Below are 9,814 nucleotides of genomic sequence, written 5' to 3' on the forward strand. Positions count from 1 at the left end.
GTACAGGGCAGCAGTAACATTTGTGACCAGTCCATTCCGTCGTACCTATTTATGTGATTGTCCATACTGCTCACACATATACGGTTTTAGGTTATCGAAAAGTAAACAAACTATAGTGCTGTACTGTTCGTACATTCACGTTATGGCAATCATTTTTTGAGTTATATACCTGTAACTTTACGAGTATTTTTACGTTAATATGACCGTCTTTTGACTAGTGTTATGACCGTTTTTTTACTTGGATTATACTGCTATATAAATAAAATATTTCTTTAATTCAAATCTATTAACATTTCTTTTATTAAACATTTTTACAATATATTACATTATTTATAATAGTTGTAAATTATTAACTATAAGTCTTAAGGAATAGTTTTTCAGTCTTGTTGGTGACCCATAAATACAAATTTTATTGTATGCGATTGTATGCGATTGTATGCATACAAAGTTAAGGGAAACTTAAATAAATTAATTAATGATATAGAAAACAAAACAAAAGAACTAACAGAACTATTTGTTGCAGTAAACCATCAAATCGTGAGTAGGCAATTCACAATTTGGGTAAGTTGACTTGTAATTCGCCAATTTTAATGCTATAACTTTTTTATTTTAGTTCAGAAAGCTGCAATTGAGGTTCGAAAGTTACAATTGAAGTTCAAAAATTTCAATTCAAGTTCAGAAAATTAAATTCAAGCTCAGAATTTCAATTTGTAGTTCAGAAAATTAAAATTGAAGTTCAGAATTTCTGTTTGTAGTTCAGAAAATTATAATTGAACTTAAATTGTTATTTTCTGAACTTCAGTTGTAATTTGCTGAACTGCAGTTGAAATTCCTGAGCTTCAATTATAATTTACTGAACTTCTATTGAAAATTGTGAACTTCAATTGTAATTATTTGAACTTCAATTGAAATTTCCGAGCTTTCAGAACTTCAATTGCAACTTTCAAATTTTTTTTACATAAAATGAACAATTTAACATTTTTTTGACAGTTAAATGGGTGAATTGCCTACCAGTGGTTTGAAACCACTTACATTCGTATTGGCGCTTCTCTATATCATTAATATAACAATATCTTTTTAATAATTCAATTAATACACAAATATAAATTTTTTCCCTTTACATTTTAGAACTGTGTACAAAAATATGTAATTTTACATATCACAACCTAAACCAAAAAGTATTTCAACTCATAATCAGAGAAGATTTGTGTTGAATGTTGATTTATACCACGAAAATAACAAAATTGGTAACAAAACCAGGCTAAACGATAACCTTAACTACCAAAAAAAAAGTTATTTCACAATGCTTTCATGGATCGATTTACACTTAACTACCGATCTGAAATTTTTTTAAGTTTTCACATTTTTTAGTTTAAAATGCGATATATGCATTCAGTGGAATAATTTTAGATTGAATGTACTTCATGCAATTTTATTTCTTCGTGATTTTGCAATAATAAACGTAGGTACTCATAGTAATTTTTTGTTTTGAATTATGTGATTACAATATTTATAAGGACTATTTAGTTGATGGTATTGGTACTGTCAGTTAAATTCATCAGCAATTATTTATATTCAAAATATTTTTTTGTTATACATCTATTTTATAAATTTTGGTTAAAAATTATTGACAAATTCGTTGCATTTAAATTGCTTTAAAAATCTTTGCAAACTTTGTGCGATTGTTGAATATTATTTTAATTAGAGCATAAAAAGATTAGATTAGTAACGTACGAAAAAACTTAGAATTATTTCAGTTAAGTTCATCACAAATATTTATATTCAAAATACTTATTTCTTATACATCTAGTTTATACATTTTTGGTTAAAAATTATTGACAAATTCGTTGCAATTAAATTGCTTTAAAATTCTTTGCAAACTTTGTGCGATTGTTGAATATTATTTTAATTAGGCATAAAAGCCTTAGAATAGGAACGTAGGAAAAAACTTAGAATTATTAGGTTCTTATATAGTTTTTAATCAAGATTATTTCAGTGTATCTTGTTCGTTTGTTGTATGTAGGTTTATGCTGTTGCAGAGCTGGATTTATTGGTCAGATACCGCCTTTGTTTATGCCGGTTGTGGCTCAGCGTTAAACACCGTCTCATGCTGTCTTCGAAGTCGATCCTGCATTGCAGTTTGAAAACGTCTAAATTAATAGGAATGGACAATGAAAATAATGACATTTTAAAACAATTTAAATTACACTACCAAAAAGTACGCTGTTCACGAGTTTCAGTTTAGATAAAGATCGTTTGCCATGTACTCCGTCCCAGGTAAAATTGAAGAGAACGTTGTCAGAGAAAAGTTTTCTCATTACTCCAATAATGTCTGATGATGCATCTTTCAGCATAACGATATATGATTTCTAAATGAAAACCACCAATTTAAGTTATGAAATACAATTAAAAATATTCAAAAATACCATTGATTCTTGATAATCATCTGAGTCCAACTTTTTCTCAATGTCATAAACTGAATCCAACGATGTTAGTGGCATAACGATAGAGAGCTCGGTGTGAGTATCATTTTCCGTTTCTCCGCTGATACGGCATACTATTTTGTGCGTTTTCTTAATCAGAACTTTTGAGTCACGCATAACTTTATGTTGAGCCAATTCTGGAAGCTGAAATTATAGCATAAATAATAATTAAAGAAAATCAAGGTATTGCGGCTACAATTACTAGGGTTTCACAAATAACAGTTCAATATTTCACTATGCACCTTTTCAACAATCTTAGTCAATCTAAATTCCAGGTCGATATGCTTCTGTAATATTGTTTGTAGTATCGCCATTATATTTTCGTTTGTTGTAGGGAATGTTCCTTCGTTGGTTAAGGAAGTAGCCGCATTATTCAAAACGGTACTCGTTGTATTTAAGGAGAAGTGAAAGGACGCGCCGTGTTGTGCTACATCGATGATGTAGTCGTATCCCTAACGTAATCAGCTGTTTATTGTTACGACGGTAAACCAAAAACGAATTGGTTGGCTACGATACGGTTACGACCTTAGCGGCACCAATAATTGATTGCATTGATTCTCATAAGGTTGGTCGAATCAGCTGTTATAAGGTTACCGATACGGTTACCGATAAAGCACCAATGTCTGCAGCTTTAGTTGACGCGATAAACGTAAAAAGCCAAAGCAAAGAGGATAAATTATGAAGAGACGTCACTCGTTATTTGCTGCCATATGCTCAATGTTTTCTAAGAGGTAGTCGCTGTTTTTTTTTGGGCGAGATGTGCATAAAATCTCTTCTAACCATTTTCGTGGGGTACTTGCGTTTATTTTTCCGCCTGTATTTAATTAACTAATTAATTCTCTTTCCAAAAACAACAGTTGCATAAAGTGCCTACACTGTAGGAATAAATGCGAGACAATTCAAAAATGTCCCTCTTAGAAAAAATTCGGCATATATTTTTTGATTTCTGGGAGTTCCTGGCCACTCGTAGCAGACTGGTGGCTCTTATTTTATTTATCCTCTTTTCATTGTTGGCATTGAGGCCATTTACAGTACGGCATCACATCACCGCAATCAGCTGTTCTATTTGTTTTGAACCGAGGTTCCTATTGCTTTCGTAATGTTGCGGAAATTTTCAACAAATTCCAATAAATATGTGCCGTTGCTTCACAGAAGACAGCAAGTAAGATTAAAATTAACGAGTTACTGAATATTTTTAATTTAGTTCATACATTACCAACAGCTATCAACACCAAGTACGGTGAGCACAGTGCTCGATGATGAAACACTATTGGATCAAGCGCACATAGACGAAGCTGTGAGAGTGAATCCTTTGTTGGCTAGAGTGTCCCCGGCACAATGGCGTAATGTACATGAAACACTCATGAATCACGGTCTCAATACGAGCAATTTCCTGCGCATTGCAACCGGTAATCCGGAGGTGTTTGCACGTCCGACACAACGTCTAGTTGATGCAATGGAATTTTGGCGCAGCTTTCAATTCACCGAGAAGCTAATGTTTTTACTGCTAACAAAATATCCAGAACTTTTAGATGTGAACGAAAACATGCGTTTACGTAAACATATTGGTTATTTGAAATCATTTGCTGGCACTAGCAAAAATGTTTGGAAATTGTTAATGAATTGTCCGGATTTACTTGAACATTCGGAGCGACATGTCGAAGAAAAGGTGACGTACTTGAAAGAGGTAATGCGTGTGGAAATACCTGAAATAATAAAATCAGAAGCGTTATCTAAGCCATTAGAGGAGATACGTTACCGCCATGTCTTTCTTGAAAGACTGGGTCTATTCAAACCAAGACCACTTAAAGTAGATCCAGATGAGCCAACTAAGAATCCACTTTTATATCAAATAACCAATAAATCGGACAATGCATTTGCAACTAAGGTGTGCTATGTTACACTTGTTGAATTTGAAGCATTTAAAGAGTCTGAATACGAGGAATGGGAGAAGGGAAAAAAACTCGCACGGAATTTTTGTTTAGAATTGGGCTGAATACGAAAAATTTAAACATTATTTTATGTCTATAGTTAAAATTTTAAGAGGTTTGAGCGAATATATTTTTTAAATTGGATAGCTTGATTTATTAATCACATTTATAATTATTGTACATACATTTGACTATCGGCCCAAAAGTAGGTATAATAGAGACCCTTTATTTTAGGCTTCGTGTAAATATGGAGTTTTTGGTTCCATTACCTTATTTTCTATATTTTATAGACTTGTAGACCTACATTGACACCTATACACCTCTATATTAGTATTTCTAATAAATTTTGTTCGGTCACGTTCTACTGTCTATGAGGAACTTGGGGTCGCCAATGCCTCAGATGCTAAAGAAACGTGGTTCGCCACAGGTAGGTGAGGTTGACAATTGGGTTGGAGAAGCTATAAATTGCGCTGGCAACCCATTCAAAGCTTCCGCAACTCACCTACGCGAGGCCAATCCTGTTATAAATATGAATATTTAGCAGGCAACAACAACAGCAACAACAAAAGCAGAGTAATAAAGATATTTGACAAAAGAAATTAACCATCTCAAATAGATGTATTGTTGTTGTTGTAGCGATAAGGACACTCCCCGAAGGCCTTGGGGAGTGTTATCGATGTTGATGATCCTTTGCCGGATGCAGATCCGGTACGTTCCGGTACCAGGCCCGACCATCTCGGGAACGATTTGTTATGGCCACATGCGACCTTCTAGGCCATCCCACCCCCTAGATCCATGAGGAGTTTGGGGTCGCAGAGCCTCTGCTGTTAATGAAACAGGACTCGCCAAGGATAGGTGAGGTTGACAATTGGGTTTGGAGAAGCTATGGTAATTCTTTACTTTAGCTCACAACTGCTAAAACTCGTCCAAAAATATTGCGAGGTGTCAAAAACGCGTTATGAACCCAGGACCACGAATCCGAAAGCGGAAATTAAATAATTAGTTTCTGTCAAAAGATATTTCCAAAACCGAAAAATGGCCCTGGGGAGTTCCGAAACCGGGGGTGGATTCCAAAGTAATTTTGCGCAGAACACCTTTCCTGGGTGAGTCCAACACCGGTCGCAAAACACCTTTCTGCGTTGGCGGCCTTCGGCCGCGCTTATAAAAAATAACCCTGGGCTACGCCATGCCACGTCCGGGTGTGTGGTATAACCAAGGCTACCGCCACGGTGATGCACAATTTTTTTTGTGGGCACGAACACAACAACAACCACATGAAAATCACCAACTTCAACTGCAAATATCTCCGGACAGAGATAAAATTTTTACTTTCCGCTTTCGGATTATTGTTCTCGATTAATTAATACGCGTCTTCTGACACCCCTCTCGTTATTTTTGGTAGCGTATTAGAAGTCGACCCCTCAACTAGACTATTACCATAGGGAAAAATATTCGCAACGACCACCTTCATCAAAGCAGCGATAGTCACATTTTTCGCAATGTTCATTTATACACAAAAACCATTACCCCACCTGATGCTGAGCGACTATTTTTTCTTGGCTTTCCAATAAACATGCATTAAAAGACAACATAAATTGAAACATTTTCTCCACAACATCTTTTCCACAATCACAAAAGAAATTGCATGCACGAATTGAATTATTCACTGTACGCAGATGTTACCAAAAATTCAATAACCTACATCCATTAAAACTCACTTGATTTTGGTTCCTTTGTGGAAAATATAAATGCAAATACCGTAGCGCACACAACACTTAATTTAAATTTAGTTTTTATTATATCCGAAATTATTTGTAAATAAATTTTTTTTACTCTGCTGTTGCGTTTCAAGCTGAAAATAACAAATGGCGGATTCGCAGAAAATTTTTGTGACGTATTTGAGGGTACATAGCATGTAAGAAAAGGCAAGCATATATGTATCGGGCATTTCAATTAGGCCATCTCATTCTGCCATACTAACAATTGTGGAACAATGTGGGATATTTTGTTGTTGGTCGCCATCTTTGGTCACTAGATTTTTGCTGGGTGCTTGACAACTCAAATCAAACTGAATTACTTCTTGCTCGCCTGCCCCGCTTTTATAGTTTACGCTGCATACTTCTAGGCTCTTCGATTTCCAGAAGTTACTAGTTAGTTTCGGCTACAAAATCGCCAGCCACAACTACGTGCACAAATTATTGCTCTCTCTTGTGACAACTCAGATAAGATATATGCATGTGTTTGTGCATTGCCGCTCCGCTGCTCGTATACGTACATATGTGTAGACGCACTTATTTATTCGTTTATGTAGATACATAATGATTGAATTATTGATGTGAATGTTTGTAGTTTACAGTCTCTCGCGCATACATAGGCGTATAAGTAAATGCATCTGTGTGTGACATCTTTCGGCTGCCTTATATAGTGTATACATGATTTGATTATTGACGTAAATACTGCTTATCGTGGCCTTGGCATCGCCTTAGCGATGGTATAACTTAGTGATGTTAATATCCGTGACACTGCCCTCCACCTAAGTCTGATCGTCCCGATCAGACAAATCTCCCGATCTAAATGTTGCCAGCCTTTCCAAATGGACCACTTTCATTTTGGTTCGTGGTTTACCGATGGCTTGTATGCGGTACACTACATAGTTGATCCGTTTTACAACTTTGTATGGGCCTTCCCAATTACACTGCAATTTCGGGGACAAACCTTTTTTTCGTTGCGGCTTGTATAACAGCACCAAATCTCCTTCCTGAAAACCTTCTGAATTATGTTATGGTAACGCATCTACAGTGGAATCAGTAAGGAAGGCGGTCGGCATGATGTGTTGGTGCACAGTGGCTAGTCATTGTCGGCTGGGGCGGGTCCTTGCCAACCTTACTGTTCCTGCGCCATAAACAGAAAAAATGGTCATATCATGCCTATCAAAACGAGCAGCTGTCAAATTCAAAAAAAAACCTAACAGAAGCGCAGAGACAACTCAAAACGCTTAAAAATTCAAAATAAAACAACATCCGGCCGAACCGGATGTCACGGACAGACCGTTGACATTCAAAATCTAAATTAAAAAAAAAAACAAAAATTTAAAATTCAAAAAAAATAACCGCAAAAAAAAAATTACCGAACCGGAGATGACCGGTTACTAACAGTTTAAATCAAACTCAACGGAAACGCTGAAAAATTAAATTATAACAAAAAAGCTGAAAAAATTAAAAATAAAAAAGAAAAGGGCCGAATATACATAGGGGGCGCCGCGGGTGGTGTTGCGACGCCCGGTGCTATGCCCACCCTCAAAATCCAAGGCCACCGACGCACCTAAAATTCCGGTGGCCCCTTACCTGGTAACCCTAAGTGCCTTCTAAATAAATGGCGACGCCAGCATTCCCATTTTAAATATTACTTTATTTACAATTCATGTTTATAAAGGATTTCCGTGAAAATTTATTCGTAACGTAACAAGATATAGATCTAACCAATACCTGGTAAACCTTTGAAAATTAAAACTACTAATGGTCAATCTTCCAAATTCAAGATCCAAACCTGTTTCATCATTAGCAGTTAATTTAATTCTATATCTTCCTTATAGCCTCTGTTAAGAAGAAAAAAATTGTTTTCATCTGTTTGGATGTTGATTTTGTAAGACGATATTCCTTACAACCATTCAGATGTAACGCACTAATTCATTGTCACCAAGAAGGCTGTCCTTATATTATAAACTTATTTCAAATATTCAGTGGTTAAAGACTTAATAGATGATTCTAATAAACAAACCTAACGATCCCAACCGGCTTAGCGCGTTTATTACTATGTACATATACTCGTTACTTTTGGTCTCAATGTTTATATAAAAAACTATGTATTTATATGCATATATATATGTAGGCTACATCATATATGCAAACAGAATTACTTATGCTATTATGTTGTATTTAGGTGCGTGTGCCCTTGTAATAACTAGTAACATACACTCTATTTACTTCTAAATAAAACCTTCATTTGCTATTAGGTATGTAAGTCATTCTTATTACAGTCCAAGGTGTAATTTCTCTTTTTTCTTGTTAATTACCTCTCACGTTTACGTCTAATGGTTCAGATCATTAGCACGGGTACAAATGATATACATATGTAGCATGTATGTATTCGCAATTACATTTATGTGTGTGGGTATTATGTAGCCCTTTTAAATGTTTGGTATTTGTTTTCATTTATTTAATAGGACCGTATGCATACGTTCTTTTGGATGACTCTATAACTATGGTTGTATGAAAGTACTTTGTAACACAAATATATGGATATAGAATAAATTAGTTCACTGTAGATTTTGTTTACTAAAATTTACAATTAAGAAAAAATACATAATTAAATCATATTATATAGTTTAAGCTCACTTACATACACTATCAGCTGAAATGTATGTCGAAATTCAAAAGTTCGTACCAACTAACTGGCATTTGATAGTAAACAAAAATCGTCTTTTAAATTAGAAAGTAAACCAAAAGAACAACATTTGTAAGCAAAATGTGTCATAAACTAACTTTTAAATTTTCAAAGAAGGATTTCCTTTTTACATTTCCTAAGAGTAGGATTAGGCTAATTTACATGACAAAAAAAAATAGCAGTATAATGGATTTGAAAATTTTATTAGATATTTTCTTCCTTTTGTTTCGAAAAAATTCAAATTGAAATTAAAAACTATTATGAATGATTTCCTTACATTTAAATCTTTCCTTTTCACTGTTATATAAATTTAAGAAAATTGTCGTGAATATCTTTGAAAATTTCCGATTTTTTTTGGCAAGCATTTTCGAGATCATTTTACATGGTTGATTGTACAGCAATATCGCATACTCGAAAATATTCTTAAAATGTCAAACACATTTGGCGCATGTTTCGTGAATATGTATATTAAAGCGTTTCCGGAATTTTCATTGCATAGCTTTCAAAATGCAATATGACCAATAAAATTTGCAAATCCCTGTTGCTGCCATTTTTTTATTCGCAGGTGTACATATGATTTTCGGTATATAATGTATTTTGTATAGTATTCTCGCAACTATGTTTTGAGTTTTAAGTTTTATTTAAAACAAAAGATATAAATATGTTTGTTTGACGTAAATTAGTTTTTTAAATTATTCTATAGCGCCAAATGTTATCAAACCCCATTTTTGCAGGAAAAAAAAACCAATTATCAAATATATCAATTTTACTTATGCGGAGATAAGGGCAATTGAAATTTCATGATTACCACAAAAAACTACTTACATTAAGCTAAGTGTCTACAAGGTAGTACTATTATTACGTTGTCCGTATTACGGAACAAACTCACCGCGTTTTATGTGGTTATTGTTGTAGTTGGTGGCTGTAGCAGTCTCTTGCTTGACGCTCTGCTGTTGT

At 34.4% G+C, this 9,814-nt stretch overlaps 2 protein-coding genes across 4 annotated transcripts; one reads left to right on the forward strand and one right to left on the reverse strand.

Moving 5' to 3' along the window:
• Nucleotides 1-193: 193 nt before the first annotated feature.
• On the reverse strand, nucleotides 194-7,370 carry LOC137237349 (uncharacterized). 2 transcript variants are annotated; one of them, XM_067760874.1, is made up of 5 exons: nucleotides 6,133-7,370; nucleotides 2,726-2,948; nucleotides 2,427-2,627; nucleotides 2,213-2,369; nucleotides 194-2,150 (listed from the first exon to the last, which is right to left on the reverse strand). In XM_067760874.1, exons 2-5 carry the CDS (start codon nucleotides 2,795-2,797, stop codon nucleotides 2,026-2,028), a joined length of 555 nt encoding a protein of 184 aa, XP_067616975.1. In that variant the 5' UTR covers nucleotides 2,798-2,948; nucleotides 6,133-7,370; the 3' UTR covers nucleotides 194-2,025. The 2 variants fall into 2 exon arrangements, 1 of the variants encoding a protein (XP_067616975.1); XR_010948913.1 differs by lacking the exon at nucleotides 2,726-2,948.
• On the forward strand, nucleotides 3,171-4,558 carry LOC137237348 (transcription termination factor 4, mitochondrial-like). 2 transcript variants are annotated; one of them, XM_067760872.1, is made up of 3 exons: nucleotides 3,171-3,275; nucleotides 3,341-3,645; nucleotides 3,706-4,558. In XM_067760872.1, the coding sequence occupies exons 2-3, from the start codon at nucleotides 3,583-3,585 to the stop codon at nucleotides 4,477-4,479; spliced, it is 837 nt and encodes a 278-aa protein (XP_067616973.1). In that variant the 5' UTR covers nucleotides 3,171-3,275; nucleotides 3,341-3,582; the 3' UTR covers nucleotides 4,480-4,558. The 2 variants fall into 2 exon arrangements, with proteins under 2 accessions (XP_067616973.1, XP_067616974.1); XM_067760873.1 differs by having other exon boundaries at nucleotides 3,192-3,645.
• Nucleotides 7,371-9,814: the final 2,444 nt, after the last annotated feature.

This window comes from Eurosta solidaginis, chromosome 1 (assembly GCF_040869045.1).
Source record: "Eurosta solidaginis isolate ZX-2024a chromosome 1, ASM4086904v1, whole genome shotgun sequence".
Classification (NCBI taxonomy): domain Eukaryota; kingdom Metazoa; phylum Arthropoda; class Insecta; order Diptera; family Tephritidae; genus Eurosta; species Eurosta solidaginis.